At 36.6% G+C, this 17,185-nt stretch overlaps 4 protein-coding genes across 4 annotated transcripts; 2 read left to right on the top strand and 2 right to left on the bottom strand.

The window, feature by feature from the left end:
- Positions 1-1,948: 1,948 nt before the first annotated feature.
- On the top strand, positions 1,949-5,371 carry LOC119999737 (zinc finger matrin-type protein 2-like). The gene is made up of 10 exons (XM_038847465.1): positions 1,949-2,107; positions 2,241-2,321; positions 2,439-2,466; positions 2,640-2,722; positions 2,922-2,954; positions 4,235-4,313; positions 4,433-4,485; positions 4,631-4,691; positions 4,859-4,941; positions 5,064-5,371. The coding sequence occupies exons 1-10, from the start codon at positions 2,096-2,098 to the stop codon at positions 5,154-5,156; spliced, it is 606 nt and encodes a 201-aa protein (XP_038703393.1). The 5' UTR covers positions 1,949-2,095; the 3' UTR covers positions 5,157-5,371.
- A 369-nt stretch (positions 5,372-5,740) lies between these two features.
- Positions 5,741-7,937, bottom strand: LOC120000677. Its single transcript, XM_038848803.1, has 2 exons — positions 6,624-7,937; positions 5,741-6,527 (listed from the first exon to the last, which is right to left on the bottom strand). Exons 1-2 carry the CDS (start codon positions 7,388-7,390, stop codon positions 6,080-6,082), a joined length of 1,215 nt encoding a protein of 404 aa, XP_038704731.1. The 5' UTR covers positions 7,391-7,937; the 3' UTR covers positions 5,741-6,079.
- Positions 7,673-12,591, top strand: LOC120000676 (probable terpene synthase 6). The gene is made up of 13 exons (XM_038848802.1): positions 7,673-7,801; positions 8,206-8,272; positions 8,639-8,902; positions 9,006-9,384; positions 9,518-9,685; positions 9,778-9,916; positions 10,000-10,248; positions 10,560-10,820; positions 11,753-11,812; positions 11,864-11,881; positions 12,102-12,180; positions 12,274-12,337; positions 12,507-12,591. Exons 1-13 carry the CDS (start codon positions 7,673-7,675, stop codon positions 12,589-12,591), a joined length of 1,962 nt encoding a protein of 653 aa, XP_038704730.1.
- A 2,560-nt stretch (positions 12,592-15,151) lies between these two features.
- LOC119999886 (cytochrome P450 71D9-like) lies at positions 15,152-17,134 on the bottom strand. The gene is made up of 2 exons (XM_038847677.1): positions 16,075-17,134; positions 15,152-16,005 (listed from the first exon to the last, which is right to left on the bottom strand). Exons 1-2 carry the CDS (start codon positions 16,951-16,953, stop codon positions 15,376-15,378), a joined length of 1,509 nt encoding a protein of 502 aa, XP_038703605.1. The 5' UTR covers positions 16,954-17,134; the 3' UTR covers positions 15,152-15,375.
- Positions 17,135-17,185: the final 51 nt, after the last annotated feature.

Raw genomic sequence — 17,185 nt, 5'->3', positions numbered from 1 at the left:
CGATATTGAATGCCACTTTATAGAGAATGTTGTACCAACCATACAATATTGTCTCATAAACATGCTTTGTGACCTATAACACTTTGTAGATACTAACAACACAAATAAAAATTGATAACTATTAACATACTTATTTCTTATGAATCAAATTTCTTACACCCTATTAGAAATTTTTTTTCTTAGTAAACTAAAAAAAAGGTATTGTACATATTTTATCTTCATCTTCATCTCACAAGCATCTCTATTTTCTACAATTAACACTCTACTCTACTGCTCTTCATGTTAACAAAGTATTGAAAATTTCTTACACATCTCTATTTTCCTATCAAAATATGTACCGCGCGAAGCGCGGGCATGCAACTAGTTTTAAATGAATTGCGGAGCCTCCATATCTATAGGAAATAGACTCATCATTTAGGATGTATTATACAACATATTCCAAGAGGGAAGTGCAATTAAAATTAAGCATAAGTTCTTAGCATGGTGCATAGAACTCAACCAACACATGTACATCTTATATTTCATCCAGAACAACTCTATGAAAAGTATCTGAGTTAGCACCACCACTCTGGATGGTATTGCAACTATCTTCAAGTTCGTCCCTGCGTGTTAAAAAATAGTGAAAAAATCTCTGCAATTCCATAGATGTATGCACAATTGATCGAACATTTTCTTTATAGTTTTTTTGAGTTCTTTATAATTTTCCGTTCTCAACAAATCTCATATTCTAGATTCAAATCCTAATTTCGGATAAATTGCCATTTAGGGAAAAAGACAAAAATAATTATAAAAATAAACCGTTGTTAACTCAATCGTGTTTTTTCATATTTTATATCGATGTCGTTTGTTATAAACATATAACTTCCTTAACATTCAACACTTTCATGTGGATTGAGGGTAAAATAATAATCATTATTAAAGGAGCTTCAAATTAGTTTCAAATATAATAGAAGGACCGTTATTAATTTATCCTTAACTTTCACCTTTTTTTTATCAGAATATAACTCATATTAGAAGTATTCAAATGACTGGCGGTTCGATTTTTGTAAAACCAAAAATTTTCTTTTTGAGAAAAATAAAAACCAAATCTAATCGTTTTACAATTAAAATCAGACTAAACTGTTGAGGATTGGTTCCATTTTGGTTTTGATTTTACGGGTTGAAATCGAAAACATACAAATTACTTTATTTTATGATTTTTATAAATCAATAAACAATCATTTTCGGCTTCATTAACTCCAACACTAACACATAAAAAAATAATATTAATATATAATATATAATTTATCAAGGTTTGAATCTGAACTACATTTTAAAAACCAAATCAAAATAAAAAACGGAAACAAAACCAAGAACCAAACCTGAATTAAAATTTTCGGTTTGATTCACCAATTCTGGTCGGAACGGAATGATGTACGCCGATGGAGAGAGGAATTCCTGTGTTTAGTTGTACAATATACAAGGGAATTGAATGTTATATTCCGACTAACTTGGGAATTTAGCTTTCCCCTTAGATTTAGAGGAAGCACCAATTCCAAACAAGTAAGAATTGTGTTTTAATGGTGAAAAGACAAAAAATACCCTTGTATTTAATAATTTAAATATAAATGAAGGATTGTTTAGTTATTTAATCGTTATTCCTATTTTCATTCCATATTGAATAATTACATCCAAACCTAGAAAAATCATATTCCTTGGTGAATTTTTTGACTAACCAAACATAAGAATATAAGCAATTTTTATTTCCGTTCCCCTTCTCATTCCCATTCCCATTCTCATTCGGATTCCTATTTCCATGTTGAACTAAACATAATATAAGTGAGTCTTAACTCTTACATATGTTTATGATTACGATGAATGATTGTTTGACATGTCACATAAGTTTATTCAAAGGTAAAGTAGAGGTAAATTTGGGATAAAAGAAATAGGTTGATATTTTGGGTCAAATAGCATTACTCAACTGATATATTCGGCTGTTCCCCTTGTTCCTTTAATTCGGTTTTGGAACTCAAAATTAGGTTTTATTAAGGGCACTGAAATCCCTGCGGAATTCTGATAACTAGTAAACCTTTTTCTTTGTTCGGAGCAGTCCAACATGAGTAACAATGTAAGTCCTAATTTCTTATTCGGGAGCTTCTGCGACAAATTACTGATATTTGTTTTTCTTTTGAACTTTAGGTTTCCTTTCAGCTGGGTTTTGATTTGTCTTTTTTGATTCTATTTTACTAAAATTTTTACAGGCTGTTGGGGTTGATAACACCTTCAGAAGGAAATTCGATCGGGAAGAATATCTTGAACGTGCTCGTGAGCGCGAAAGACAGGTTCTTCAGGCCTTCGATTCTCCAAACTCTCAAGGGTCCTAATTGTTCTTGCATTTTCTATTTCTCGATCTTTTTGCTGAAATTGATTTTTTTATTATTTAACATTTTTATGTTTAGGAGGATGATGGGAAGGTTAAATCTAAATGTAAGTTTACTACTTTTGGTTGATTATGGGCTTTGTGTGATTGGTTTGGTAGATTTATACTGGGTTTTTAGACTTATGGATTTGTGTGTGATTGGTTTGGTATAATTATACTGGGATTTTAGAAAGAGGGATTTAGTGGAATTAAGTTCGAAAACAATGTTGTTCATGTGCAGCAAAAGCTCCTCCCGTGCAAAGGAAGCCTTTGAAGCATAGGGATTATGACGTGGATCTGGAATCTAGATTGGGGAAAACTCAGGTTAGTTTCTATAACATTATTTCGCTAAACCTAAGTAAGTTCTTTGACAATTAAAAAGAGAAAGGGGAGAAAAATCAAAAGCAAAGTGAAAATCAGTACACATTGCTTTATTTGATATATTTGAGATTTGGGACTTTGCTACCTGTAAAACCAGTTCAAATCATGCACTCATCTTGTTTTTACTTTATAATTTATGCAGGTTGTTACTCCAATAGCGCCATTGAGCCAGCAGGTACTATGTTGTTATCCTTTGTTTCAGCTGCCCTAACTGATTCATAGTTTATATTACTGGTTGGTGGTGAGTGACATATTTGTTTTGCTTGACTTGTGCTGTGAATCTCCAGTCTTGAGTCAACAAGTTAAAGTGTTAAACTATCAACATCGTCTTTTAAATTGTCCATTAACTGCCTTGCACATGTACTGGTGATATTTTTAGCGAGGTTTGAATATATATATATATATATATATAAGAAATAACATATACAAATATTTTTCTACTCTCACTTTCACTTGATTTTTGAATCCTAACAAGTAACAACTATTTAAGGTAGTGCAACTCTTTTTCATTTGATTCAGATAACAGCACTTTGAATTGTAAAAAAGTGTTTTGAATAAAAATCATTTATGGGTTCTCTTTAAGATAACAAAAGCATGTAATGGATTACAACTACTAACTCTGTATGATATTGAAATTAGTGTCTTAAAATTAAATCTAAGTATGTTAGTATAGTATAATTTCTGTATACTTCCATTTGAGGGTGGTGTTGATAAGGAAGATTCCATACTTGTGATTCAAACCTTACAAACTCTGTGTAACTTGTATATTGTCTATTGCCGTGTCCGGGAAGTGTCCAAGCCATGTCCATCTTCAAAAAAATTAAGAAAAAACAGGACACAGCTTGGACACGTGTCGGAGGAGTGTCGGTGTCCGACACGAACACGTCACCATTTTAGGAGTGTCTGTGCTTCCTAGGAATTATGTTGTGAGTTTGCTTATCAAAACTCAAAAGGTTTATCATCTTAATAGTCTCTTAAATAGATTTAATGGTATTGTTGTATACTGAGTTTGACTGCCAGTGATATTGACAAGTAACTATAGTCTTCAAGCTGATTCATGTTGAGCTTGCCTTAGTTAGGTTATTCGTGAATCAAGTATGGCTCTCCATTATCTAATCTGATAGGTGTTATTAGCTCGATGTCATTCCATTGTATCGTTCATCCTGTGTAGCTTTTGCTTTTTGATGGAAGACAATTAAAATAGTAATGCAGTAAAGGAATGGCAGTACAAAGTTACATGTGCTTCTCTGTAAGGATGTGGTGAACCAGGAGTGTTTAATCTGCAGCCTCACAGTTCTCTGGTTGCACATTGGCAGCAAATCTTATATCTCATAAACTTTTGTTTGGGCCTATGTATTCAGAAAGGATGGGGGTTTCCTCACTAGTATGTGGTGGCTTATATGTATTAAGGATTATTGTTTGTCATATAATCATCAAATTAGTTTTTTCTCGCAGGCTGGATACTTCTGTTCTGTTTGTGAGTGTGTGGTAAAGGATTCTGCTAACTACTTGGATCATATCAATGGAAAGAAACGTAGGTGGTCACTGGTGGACATTTTTCTTTTTTGTTCTCCTTATCTTTTCCTTGGTCCGCTTTCAATTATTTTAATGTAATCTTCTACTCTGTATCTTTCTACTCATTTAATTTCATAGATCAAAGAGCTTTGGGCATGTCCATGCGTGTGGAACGAGCATCTCTTGAGCAGGTACTGCATATATATTATCATTTTTACCAATAGTAGGATAATAGAGAGACTAACAGGGAACTCGTTCTCCTTAAAGATGAAAGGATTATTAATATCAATTAAATTGAAATAGATCTAAAGCCATAATTTCTTCGGTGGAATGCAGGTGCAACAGAGGTTTGAAGTTCTCAAGAAGCGGAAACCTCCTGGAAGCTTTACAGAACAAGGTAATGATTAGAAGGATGTGAAGTACTTGAATTTTTTTGGGGTCATATTTTATCAGAGGTGCAATTGTTTAGCCAAGTTGACCTTTAATGCTAAACTAATGGAAAATTGACCTCTCTCTCTCTTTTCTTTTCTTTTTTTTTTTTAAATTTTTTAAATTTTTTATCAGACCTTGATGAGCGGATATTAAGACAACAGCAAGAAGATGAGGAACAAAAGCGCCAACGACGAGAAAAGAAGAAAGAGAAGAAGGTTGGTACAATTCCCAAACTTAATAAAAATATTTGATGCACACCCCTCCATGTTTCTTGCAGAGGTTCACAATTATTTACAAAACTGCTTTGTGATGGCTTTTGAGTTTTCTTCCTTTCCAGAAAGAGAAGGCTGCAGTAGAAGAGGAAACTGAATTAGATCCTGAAGTTGCTGCCATGATGGGATTTGGTGGTTTTGGTTCGTCAAAAAAGTGAATGGTTTGATGACTCCATACACTCTGGGGGATTTGAGTTATGCTATGCTTCTTTGTTCAAACTCTTGTTTTCCGACTGTACAGAGAACAGCTTCGGGATCTCAATTTCCAGAATATGCATTGTTGTAACAAGTGAAATATCTTGTTATGGATCAGCTTCTAGAAAATGCATTGCATGGATCATTCCGTGTAGCTGTATATTTCATTTCGACTAAAGACGGTTTAAATAGCAATGCGGTAAAAAAAATTTGCGAGTGCAAAATTATGGAAGGGACAAGCGATGAGACACATGGAGCAATACATTTTGTTCGAATCTCATGATCGTCATGATATATCAGATGTAATTTATGATGAGGATGACTGAAATGCTTATGAATTTCTTGTTCAAGTAATTTGCTCTCTTCTACATCAGTTTCTTCCATGTCACATCCATGGTAGTGTGCTAGATTGACACACTAAACTATTGGTTTCACAAGCCAAACAGAAAGGGTATCCAATGTTTCACTCCCCTCTTACTGGCTTACTAGAGTGAGTGAAGTTTGAACTAAGGATAAACATGGAACTAAACAGACTTTTCTTCAAAAGGTAAGGTCACAGTAGTTCCAGTGAATTCTGTAGCTGCACTGAGGCTCTGAGCATTCCAATGATAATTCCTTACAGTATTTATGGCGTACAAGATAGGAGTAGTTCCTAGTTCTTTTCACAAATGTGAGGGTGAGAGTGGTAATCAGTGGATATGCATCTTGCAAGTTCAGTCTCTTGGCAGAAGGAACTAACGGTTTAATATCTACAAAATGCAGAATGGAATACAAAAGCTAGGAGAACAATTCTGGTGGTGATTGATAGCTTAAGAGAGACAGAGGACTCAAAGAAGAGATTCGGCGATTCAGTCGAGGTGCTGTGATTTTAGTTTTCTCGTCGCTTTCAAGATGGCATCCTGAATGATACCCTTGTCGGAAGCACAGGGTTATCGACATTATAAATCTTCCGGGATCCATCGAGCTCGATTACAGAGCCTACACAATCTGGCCAATGAAGGCTAAATTTGCATTCTAATTCTCCACATTCAAGTGACAATTTTCCGCACTTGCTATTGCAAGAGCTGCACTGAAGGTGGTTGCGATTTCTTCTGACAAAAGTAAGAGGGTGCTGATGAGCATCGCACGTATAACTGCTTCCTAACTTGATGAAAGGAAAGTCGCTGAGAGCGCATGAAGGATGAGCAGCATAGTCACATTTAGCACAATAGTAGTACCAGTACTCGGGAGATCTTTGCTCTTCACAAATGTCACAATAGTACTCATCGGAACCATCATCGGTATTGTGATACGTGAGCCTAAGAGGATGTTCTTCAAGCCAGTACTTGGCAGTTAGTGGTCATGTAGCACATCTGTAATCCAAAATGAAGGGACGGTCTCTGCATTTGAAAATGCAGATTCCATTGGAACCGCAAGCTGTGCAAATGTACTTATCGCTTATGGTAAGATTTATAAGGTGGTCGTGCCCATCGTGTTTGAATCTGTATGGAATTGAAGCACATCGGAGATCGATTTTGAAGTCGCAGTATTCACAGCAATAGCTGAAGCCATGGCACCATTCATGACAAGCACTACATCTGAAAATTCCATTCACAACAGAACCCGTTGGAAGGAGGGTATCGGGATATTTCTCAAGCAGGGGGCGAAAAATGGGATCAAGTGATGATGCCTTTGGAAGTAGTGCCAAGTTGTGTTGGTGAAGCCGGTGTTTAATCTGTCGAGGCAATTCGATGCAGCTCTTATGGAGTGTAAAGTCACACTCTTCACACTTGTACAATGGAGATGATGAGATGAGTAGGATGCATCCGTCGCAACGTTTATCATCAGCAGTCTCATTGACTAAGATTAAGTTATGGTGATGGATGAACTGCAGATTCTCAATCTGTAACTCATTTTGATCTACAGCAGCAATCTTCTTGAGTGCAGAGAGAATTGGATCTAGATCATCTTCATCTACTTGCCGATTGTATGGTTCGTCGCTTGAAGTATCATTGTCCATTCCACAATTTACATGGACAACAAATTTGCAATCTTGGCAATAGTAACTCCCGTAAGTTGTGTTCACTTTCTCTTGACAAATTCCGCAATCCCAATTGAAAGAATGGTTTTCTTCTTTTTCTTCTTCTTCTTGAATGAAGTAAGTATAAATCATGGTGTGATCATGGTGCAATATAGCAATTGTCTGTGGTAGTGACATGCATTTCTCATGTACCAGAATATGACAAATGGTACATTGGACAGGATGTGATTCCTCCTCAAGGCCGCAAGCGTTGCAAGTGAATGAGTTTGAACTAATCAAGCGAGTGAACTCGTGATTGTAACTTTCAGGTTCAATTATGCAGCGTGGAAGCAAAGCACAGGCCGCGTGAAGGTTGAAGAAGCAATAAGAACAATGGTATACGAAGTTAGGAAGAGTATACTGACAGAAATCACAGTTGTAGCTGCTGTAATATTTTGAGTAGTGTGGGTGAGAAGAAAAATGAGGATAAAGAATAAGAGGGTGTCGTCGATGCAAAGGGTGCTTAACCTGTTGAGGTACGTAGCTCTGCGCAATACTTGTGGAGGAAGAAACTGCAATCTCTGCAACTGTAAACTGGACCTGTTATTGGTTCCCCACATCCGTAGCAAATGGTTTCTTCCCCATCATCTGCATGCTCTTCATTGAACAATGTCAATTTGTGCTCAACGTGACTGAAATGATCGATCTCCATTTCACTCTCTTCCTTCCTCCCTGCAGACAACAAAGTAATCTGATCAACAAAGTAATCTGATCTATTTTCTTTGTCTTGGAATGAGCTAATGGATGTTGATGACGTGAGGTGATGTGGCCCCGGCCGCCATCAAACAAACGTGCCTCCGCATCTCGAACCCTTGACCTCGATGGTGTGGGGGGAGACACTACCACTACACTAGCCCGGGGCCACATCACCTCACGTCATCAACAAAAAGGCGCATTCCATGGTAATTAGTCCTCTTCATAATATCTTCTTTTTCTTTTGCTTTCTTATGAAGATCATATTTTATGAATTGTTTGGTTATGCAGGAATTGTGATGCAGCGCGACGTGGTGGAAGGAATGGGTACTTGGACCTGTTGATTCGACACACAAATACCAGGAATAAGTCTACTTAAATTTGTTGATTCGACACACGAATACCAGATTTAAGGCTTCAAAACTTTGTTTATTCTAACGAATACCAAAGAATTGGAAAAGACTAGCTGTCTCTTAATTTTATTCAATCAAAAACTCAAAACTCCCTTCCTCAATGAGTGTTACAACCTTAAATAGCAAACTAAACGAAATCCTAATCAAACCCTAAACAATTCTAACAGGAAACAAATACTTAAAAAGATACTAGACTCCTAAAAAATAATACTAATTGATTTCCTAAAATACCAAAATAAAATATTTATCAGAAATATTTCCATCTGCATCAAATTGGAAGCATACACAAAACAAGTGAATGATCTAAAAGAAGATGTGAAGAAGGATATGCTAACTACATTTTCAAGCAATGATAATATGTTGGAGAAAATTTATTTGGTTGATTCAATTTGCAAACTTGGGGTTTCTTATCACTTTGAGGGCGAGATCGAGAATGTATTGTGTCAAATGTTTCATATCCAAGATCATCACCTCCTTTCTTATGATGACAATGCCTACGACCTTTACGCTGTTGCACTTATTTTCCGAGTGTTTAGACAACATGGCTAAAAAGTTTCTTCTGGTATGTATGTCTCGCTCGTTATTATACTTTGTTATTAATCTTCGAAATCATTAACTATCTTGTGATATATATATATGAATTCCAGATGTGTCTAACAAATTCAAGGGCAATGATGGTAAGCAAAAGGCAACTCTTGCTAATGTTGCAAATGCCATGTTAAGTTTGTATGAAGCTTCTCATCTAAGCTTTCATGGAGAAGATATTCTAGACGAAGCCCTTTCTTTCTCCAAATCTTGGTTGGAGTCATTGGTCAAAAGCCAGACAATTAGTCCTCATCTTCGACAGCATATCATGAATGCCTTGGAGCAAACATATCATAGGGGTATCCCAAGAATAGAGGCCAGGAATTACATATCTTTCTATCAACACCAAGATTGTCACAATGAAAAGCTTCTCAAGTTTGCAAAATTAGACTTTAACCGAGTACAGTTACTGCATCAACAAGAACTAAAATTTCTCTCTAGGTATATATATATATTATGTTTAGTTCAATTGAAAAAATTACCACGTAAAATATATAAAATGTCATTTTATTTGGGGTTGCAGCTGGTAGAAGGAGTCCAATCTTGCATCAAATTATTTCTATGCAAGAGATAGAATTGTGGAGTTGTACTCTTGGGCAGTATCAATGCTGTATGGGCCTCACTATGCACAAGCTAGAAGGACTTTTACTCAAATGATGATGATGTGTGTGATTGTTGATGATACGTACGACGCATACGGGACATATGAAGAACTTCAACAATTTTCCAAAGCAATTGAGAGGTTTGGTATCTTTATATGTATATATAGCTTGTAGTTGTCCATGCATGTCTGAGGATCTTATAAATATTAATAATGTCTTGCTTAATTTGTAGGTGGAATATTGATGCGCTTGATTTACTGCCGGATTATTTGAAAATTTTCTATCAAGCTCTATTAGATCTATTTGATGAATTTGATGAGGAAATGACAAAGGAAGGAAGATCCTTCAGTGTATCTTATGCCAAGGATTTAGTAAGTCGGTCTTTTCCTCTGTTTCTTGCAAAAGTAACCTTCATTTCTTGTTTTCAGGAATTACATAGTTTTGTTGATTACAGATAATAGAAGTGTCCAATTCCTACTTTGTTGAGGCTGGGTGGTTTGATAAAGGGTACGTGCCACCATTGGAAGAGTATATGAGCAACGCAATAATCTCTGTCAATGGTCAAGCTCTAGCAGGATCATGCTTTGTGGGGATGGGAGAAGTTGCAGGAGTCGAAGCATTCGAATGGTTGAAAACTAAGCCCAAACTGCTTACATCAGTGAGTATACTTGGGCGTCTCATAGATGACATTATGTCGTGTAAGGTATGTGAATTTAATGTGTTCTTAAGTTGTTGTTAGAAATCTCAGTCCACTTACATCAACAATATTGTCCGTTTTGAGTTATCCGGTTCATGTGGATACATCGGACTCGCACGACTTTGTTCTTCCTAGGCCGTCTCACTTAATGGTATTTAGGCCCAAGGAAAAGGCTTTGTTGATGGAGAGGGGATGGGACTTTCGCTATAAATCTCATTGCTTGAGTTTGCCCAAACAATATGGGACATTTTAATAAGTCTTGACAGTCGTAAAATTCTGATATTGTTAGTCTGAATGTGTGCCAAAATTGAATGTAGGGTGAGCAAGCAAGAGGACATGTTGCATCTGCAGTTGAATGTTGTATGAAACAATATGGTGTTTCGGAGAAGGAGGTGATTGGGGATTTGAAAAAGAGAGTTGCAAATGAATGGAAGACTGTCAATGAGGAATGCTTGAGGCCATTTCCTGTGTCAATGCATCTTCTTCAGCGGGTGGTTAACATAGCTCGCATTGTTGATACAATGTACAAGTATGGGGATGCATTTACAGAACCAGAATATATCACCACAAGAAATAAGGTCTATAGCGACGGATTTATAGCGGCGGTTTTATATATGTGTCGTTAAGTTTTATTTAGCGGCGATTTAATCCGACGGTTCTAGTAACCGCCGCTAAATTAGGGGCGGTTTTGTCCAACAAATTTAAGAAACGCCATTCCATTAGGGTTAATTAAGTATTACACGACGCGTTTCACTTTTCTCCTTTTTCTCTTATCCTGAGAGACAAAATTCCAGATTACCCACGCAGTCCTTCTCTCTCAGCCTCGACTTCGCACTTCTCTCCGACTCTCCCGCAGCAGTACTCCTCTCTCTCTCTTGCTCACTCGTTTCAGCCAGAGTTGTTCTCTTTCATTTCATGCCAGAGCTGTTATATTCGCAAATCTATTAGTGTACTCAGGTAATTTTATCTATCTTTTTTGTTTGATAAATATGGGATTTCATCTATATTTTTTGTTTTCCTGTATTTTTTGGCAATTAGATTAAGAGTGTGGAAGGGAATTTGCCTCTTTTAGGAATTTTATTTTAAGATTTACCTTCGGAATTAGTTTCTGGAAATTTCGAGTCATCATATTCGCCTTTGTCTAGCAATTTGATTCTTAGGTTGTGATAGATTCGTTTAGATAGGTATGGTTTCAAGCAAAGGAAGATCCACTATTACATTGAATTTTCTTAATTTATGTTATGCTCTAGAAAGTGTAAACCCACTATTACGTTGAATTTTCTTTTGATATTGATTGTGCGAGACGGGCATGTAGTTGATATGTGGCTTTAGTTTCACTTTCAATAGTTATATATCCCTTTATATTCATTTTTAGCTGTGAGCCCCCTTTTTTAATCTCTTCAACCATGTGTGTTTCTTGCTGTTTGTTTTCCTCATCTCTGCCTTATTGTCTAAGTATCTCATACAAATAGTTGTTTATTTTCCAATTTTTGCTCAAAATATATTAAAGATATCCAATTTCAATATTCTTTGCATTTGCTTACCGAAATCTAGGCAGGAGTTTGGTGAGGTGAACATAGAAATTTATAATGCTTGTTCTTTATTTTTTTAATGTATACAGGCCCCTTTCAAGAAGCCAGTAATCTGAGTACTTCAAAAACTTATCTATTCCATTTGGTGCTGCTTGATAGGTTATTTCCTAACCATTTATTACTATATAATTTTCATAATAAAAATAGTTGCATATTCTAGAATATTGTGTGTTGGCTTCTGTGCGTGGTTTAAATGTCAAATTCGTACAATCCAAAAGCAAATTACTTTAGAGTTCAAAGCACTTGACATTCAATTTTACTTTGCAGCTTGCCTTTTGTGATGGCTTCGTTGATCATATGGACTTGCCTCCGAATCCTTTGATTGAGAGGGGAGCACCAATATCCAGTTTTTGCATCAACCGACCACCAGTCTAGAAGATCTTTTTCAAGTTATTATATGGAAAGATGAATAATTTTACATTTTGTTGCTATGTTGTAGTGAGGATTCTAGAGTATTTTTGCTACGTATCATACGAGGTAGAAACCGGCCATGGGAGCATTGTGTGAGTACGCACTTAAATTATACAAAATATACTATGACCATTAAAGCTTTATTACAATGAAACATCTAACGGTGTTTTGTAGATATATGAAGATTCTTATGCAGCTCCTGTGTCATTATTCTAACTTCTCAAATTCGAATGTTTATGATTTGGCTTGCGCATGGTACAGGAAGATCAGTGCAAAAAGAAACGCCGTTGCGGTAGAGTCTTCTTTGTCCATGCTTGCAGCAGACTCTGTGTCGGAATATCACTAACATTGACTATGCTGGTATTGTGGGCTGCTATTTAACTCCATCGGTGAAATTTTTCTCAAAAAGAAATGCTTTTGACTAGTATTTTGTATAATACTTGTATGATTCTCCATGTTTGTGAATTAGGTGTCATTGGGCTTGTGAGGATCCATATGTTCTCACATTGGTATGTTATAACTACCATGGTTTGGTAGTGATGTTTATATATTTTACTGTTTAATTTGCTCTTTATAAGCGAGATTTGTGGTTATAATATCAAGAAAAAAAATCACAGTGTAGTTTGGCCATGCTTATCATTACAATAACCGTCCATGTATAAAACTAAGGAAAATGTTCCTTCTTCTAAATTGACAGTCGCCATCCATGAAGTGTAAGAAAGATACCACGATAGTGTTTCTTTACTCAATATGAAATTCAATCTGAAAAATTAAATAACGTGCATGACAATGAAGATTTATGATGTAGAATATGGATGTCAAACTTTTAAGTCAATCGGATGTCATTGAAATATAAACAATTTATCTGCACCTAATTATGATATACGAAACCTAATACTTGTCAAAGTTGCTTAATTAATAAATAATATTATTTAAACGTCAAATACAATCATGTTGCACTATTAGTCAAATAGCACAAATTATGTTTAATCATCAAATTCAAAAATGTGGGAACTATGGTCCAACAGACTCTTCGACAGAACGTTATTAGATTAGATAAACAAAATTATGGGCATTAAACATGATGTGTAATCCGTGCTTTTATGGAGTTGCCTAGCAGATGCCACATATTTGAGCATCAAAACGATTTAATCAACGCCAAACACCATACAAGAACCTCCTTTAAACAAAAGAGTTCTTGCAAATATTGAAAACTAACTATCTTTGCGAGAACATGATATATCGCGTTATTATGCACTAATGCCGTTACTTTTTCTATATATCCATATTTGTTATTTTATTTATTGAATATGCACTCCATAAGAAATCGGCTGCAGACTAAGCTCATGAGTTAATTTACTTTCTCAACCCTCGTTAAACACATGTTAGAATTTGGGGGTGGGATCGGAATCCACCTATTTGGCACATTTTCATCTATGGAGAACTAAATTGAAACATTTTGACCTTCAATGTGCAAATTGGAACAATGAATATCTTTTGGCGACCAAATGTGATATTAACCCACACCACATAATCACATTCTACCTCAACTCGCCCGGCCCCCTCTACATACTTATGCAAGAAATTCCATGAGGTAGGAGGTTTTGAAGAACAGAGATTTAGGATTAGAGAAAAGATTTTCCTCTCACGGAGTGATTGCCCTTCTCATCACTTATACGGTAAGTGAATCTGCATTGTGTAGGTGCCAAAAATGGTATGGCCCCACATGGTCACATAACGACAAGACAAGCTGGACTGTCTAGGTCCACAGGTTAACTATCATAGTTAGGCCCAAACCTAAAAGCCTATCTTTGGGTCCATATACAATCTTTACATCATTGCTAAGTGATATAAACAGTATTCTGACACCAAAACTGTCATATTTTCTGACACTTATCTACAGGATCTTTATAGCTTTACAGACTGGTCACTTTATTATGATCCTTCCTTAGCATGATGGAACTAGGTGTCAAGACATCCGCAGGTATTGGCGACTGGGTACAGTCGCCAGAACAGAGTAATGGCGACGCCACATATGAGCGCCATTACTCGGACTACCTCACTCATAAAGCAGTCCTTATCAGTCTAATCTACAGCCGATATTTATAGGTGTGACTGGCTCACATCCTTAGGTATGACTTTCTTTCATATACGTATCTATTCATTAAATACCGCCTACAATTCTTCCATACTTTCATCGACACCTGTCTTAATTATGACACATTGTTGCTTTATCGCTTACCCTGACACAACCGGGATAGTAGACTTTTTATACACCTCTTTCATACAAGTTGGTCCAATGGTATAACTGGAATGTACACACAATTCCCGAGGTCGATCATTGTTCTCTATAAATACCCCCCTCTTTTCATATGCGGGGGATCGATCATTTTTGGACAAAACAAACTAGACAATACAAAAAAACACTTTCGACCAACTCTACATAATACCCATTCAGACAAAAACACTTAAGAGATAGCTGGTCTTCCATCTCCGACAAGTACTAACTTGATCGTCGGAGCCTCCACGACCGACAGCCCCCAAGCCAGTTAAGGAGCTTTCACGGTTTGCCTTGTTGTGAAACTTGCAGGATCCAAAGCTGCAAACGGACCCCACAGGAAGAAAAGTTGACCTTTCAACGATTGTAGAAATCCGCTCCTACACATTGCTTAGTTTTCTTTACTTGTTCTATATGTTATTTTGATTGGCAAAGTATTTATTTTGGCTCAATATGAGGGTGATTGTACTTGGTTGCGTTTGTTTTGTGGGTTGAACATATTATGTGGAGATAGTAGTGTAAGCAGCTTGTTTTGTTGTTATGGGCTATTGCCGTATGTTAAGTTTACATTGGGTGTAGTTTGGCGTGCATTTGAGAAGAACCTATGCATCTGATCTTGTTAGATATTAAGCATACCAAGTATTTGATTAAAAGCCTCACACAGTTGCATGGTAACCCACATCGTCAATCAGTTGAGAATAATCTATTGATCTGACTTTCTAGGCTTAACTTTGAAAGTTACTGCTTATCAGAGAACTGGCGAACAAAGTTTATCAACGCAGGAACATGTGAACTAAGAAGGATAGGGATACAGTTATTGCTCTCGTAAGTAAAAAGGTACTTTGATGCCCTTCAAGGCTTAGAAAACAGGGAAGAGTGATAGGGGATGGGGATTAAGTACAAGTCATCTCTTCTGCTAACCGATGCACCAAATTCCTCGGTCATGTCAAGATCATCGGGCTTCATTTCATTGGGAAGTTTCCAATCAAAATAATACAACAACTGTGAAAGATGAAGTTCCACGGTGGCAAGACCAAAAGTTATGCCGGGACAAATCCTCCTTCCAGCACCAAAAGGGATATATTCAAAATCAGTTCCTTTGAACTCTATTGAGCTATCTAGAAACCTCTCTGGATAGAATTTTTCAGGTTCAGTCCAATACTTGGGATCTCTTGCAATAGCCCATGCATTCACAATTACTTTGGTTTTGATAGGTATCTCGTAGTTATTGATCTCACATCTCTCCGAATTTTCTCTTGGAAGTAATAAGGGAGCAGCGGGGTGTAACCTCAGAGTTTCTTTAACAACCAACATCAAATATTTTAGTTCAGAAATGCCTGTTTCATCAATACTTGCTCTGCTACCAAACACTTGTCTCACCTCAGCTTGTGCCTTTTCCATTACCTTTGGGTTTTTCATCATTTCCGCCATAGCCCAATCAACTGTCGTGGATGATGTTTCACTTCCAGCAGCTAACATATCCTGAAGAAGTTATAGAAAGTCAGATTAAACAAGTAAAAAATTTGATTGGTGTAATGTAGAATTATTTACCAGAATCACTGCTTTGACATTGTCCATAGTTAACGAAAATTCATGGTTGCCCTGCTCATGAAGTTTCAAAAGAACGTCAACCAAATCTTCATCCTTTTCAACCTTTGATGTCGCCCTGCGCTGTAAGTGTTCATTGATAATGTGTCCCAGCATTCTGTCACTTTGTTCATGCATCTTCTTTAGTTTAGAGCGCACCCCACTAATCCAATGGAGCAATTTGATGGAAGGGAACACATCTGCTATGTTGAATCCTGCTCCTAGCTTTGTGGATTCCTCGGTAATTGATATGAATTCTTTCTCGTATCCGAATTCCCTACCAAGGGTCACCCTAGATGATAAGGTGTATGTTGAAGAGAATATCTTTTGTGTCAGGTTGATTGCTGATCCCGCTTGTGAGAAGATCCATTCGATGACTTCTGACATTACTTCTTCTCTAATTGGACGGAATGACTGAACTCGTTTCGTACTCAAGAGCTCTATTGTACAAATTTTTCGTAGTTGCCTCCAGTACTCACCATGAGGTGAAAACAATATATTGGTGGAATTATAAGACATGATCTCTGAAGCAAGTATTCTAGGCCTTGAAGCAAAGACAAGGTCATGAGTTTTCATTACCTCTTTTGCATATTCTGCAGAAGAAACAACTAGAGTAGGAACTTCACTGAGTTGTAGGTACATCAATGGTCCATGCTTTTTGGCTAAGTCCTGAAGCACATGGTGGGGTTGAGAGCCAACCAGCTGGTGCAGGTTTCCTATGAAGGGTAGCTTCCATGGTCCTGGTGGTAGATTTGAAGTTGATTTCTTCCCTATTTTCCGCACCATCAGCATAAAGAAAACAAAACAGAGAATGATCGGAAAGGATAATAATTGGAGGTCCATGATGAGGAAGTTGCAGAAGAAATTGGGGAACGATACGAGTGGACTAATCTGCAACTTTGCATTTCATTATTTATTTTGCAAATTGTGTTTCAGTAACAAGAGTTTTGTCCTCTAGTTTATGTTTATGGTATCTTGGCATTCGTCATTTTCTTATCATAGCTGGCATATACTTGTGAACCCTTGCTTCGTTATTGTCTTATAAAGGATGATTAGTGTAAGCATCTTATATATA

Source organism: Tripterygium wilfordii, chromosome 6 (assembly GCF_013401445.1).
Source record: "Tripterygium wilfordii isolate XIE 37 chromosome 6, ASM1340144v1, whole genome shotgun sequence".
NCBI classification, from domain to species: domain Eukaryota; kingdom Viridiplantae; phylum Streptophyta; class Magnoliopsida; order Celastrales; family Celastraceae; genus Tripterygium; species Tripterygium wilfordii.
The sequence above is the reverse complement of the archived record's forward strand: the minus strand, read 5'-3'. Positions and strand labels throughout refer to the sequence as shown.

Bases quoted from the DNA above. Each gene is read 5' to 3' on its own strand.
- LOC119999737 (XM_038847465.1), top strand. The intron at 2,322-2,438 runs GTTCTTCAGGCC...TTTTATGTTTAG, and splicing joins CTCGTGAGCGCGAAAGACAG to GAGGATGATGGGAAGGTTAA. The intron at 4,486-4,630 runs GTACTGCATATA...GGTGGAATGCAG, and splicing joins AACGAGCATCTCTTGAGCAG to GTGCAACAGAGGTTTGAAGT.
- LOC120000676 (XM_038848802.1), top strand. From the start codon at position 7,673: ATGAGGATAAAGAATAAGAGGGTGTCGTCGATGCAAAGGGTGCTTAAC. The intron at 7,802-8,205 runs GTTCCCCACATC...TTTCTTATGAAG, and splicing joins GTAAACTGGACCTGTTATTG to ATCATATTTTATGAATTGTT. The intron at 10,249-10,559 runs GTATGTGAATTT...AATTGAATGTAG, and splicing joins ATGACATTATGTCGTGTAAG to GGTGAGCAAGCAAGAGGACA.
- LOC120000677 (XM_038848803.1), bottom strand. From the start codon at position 7,390: ATGTCACTACCACAGACAATTGCTATATTGCACCATGATCACACCATG. The intron at 6,528-6,623 runs GTACATTTGCAC...TACATGACCACT, and splicing joins AATCTTACCATAAGCGATAA to AACTGCCAAGTACTGGCTTG.
- LOC119999886 (XM_038847677.1), bottom strand. From the start codon at position 16,953: ATGGACCTCCAATTATTATCCTTTCCGATCATTCTCTGTTTTGTTTTC. The intron at 16,006-16,074 runs GTAAATAATTCT...TAACTTCTTCAG, and splicing joins ATGTCAAAGCAGTGATTCTG to GATATGTTAGCTGCTGGAAG.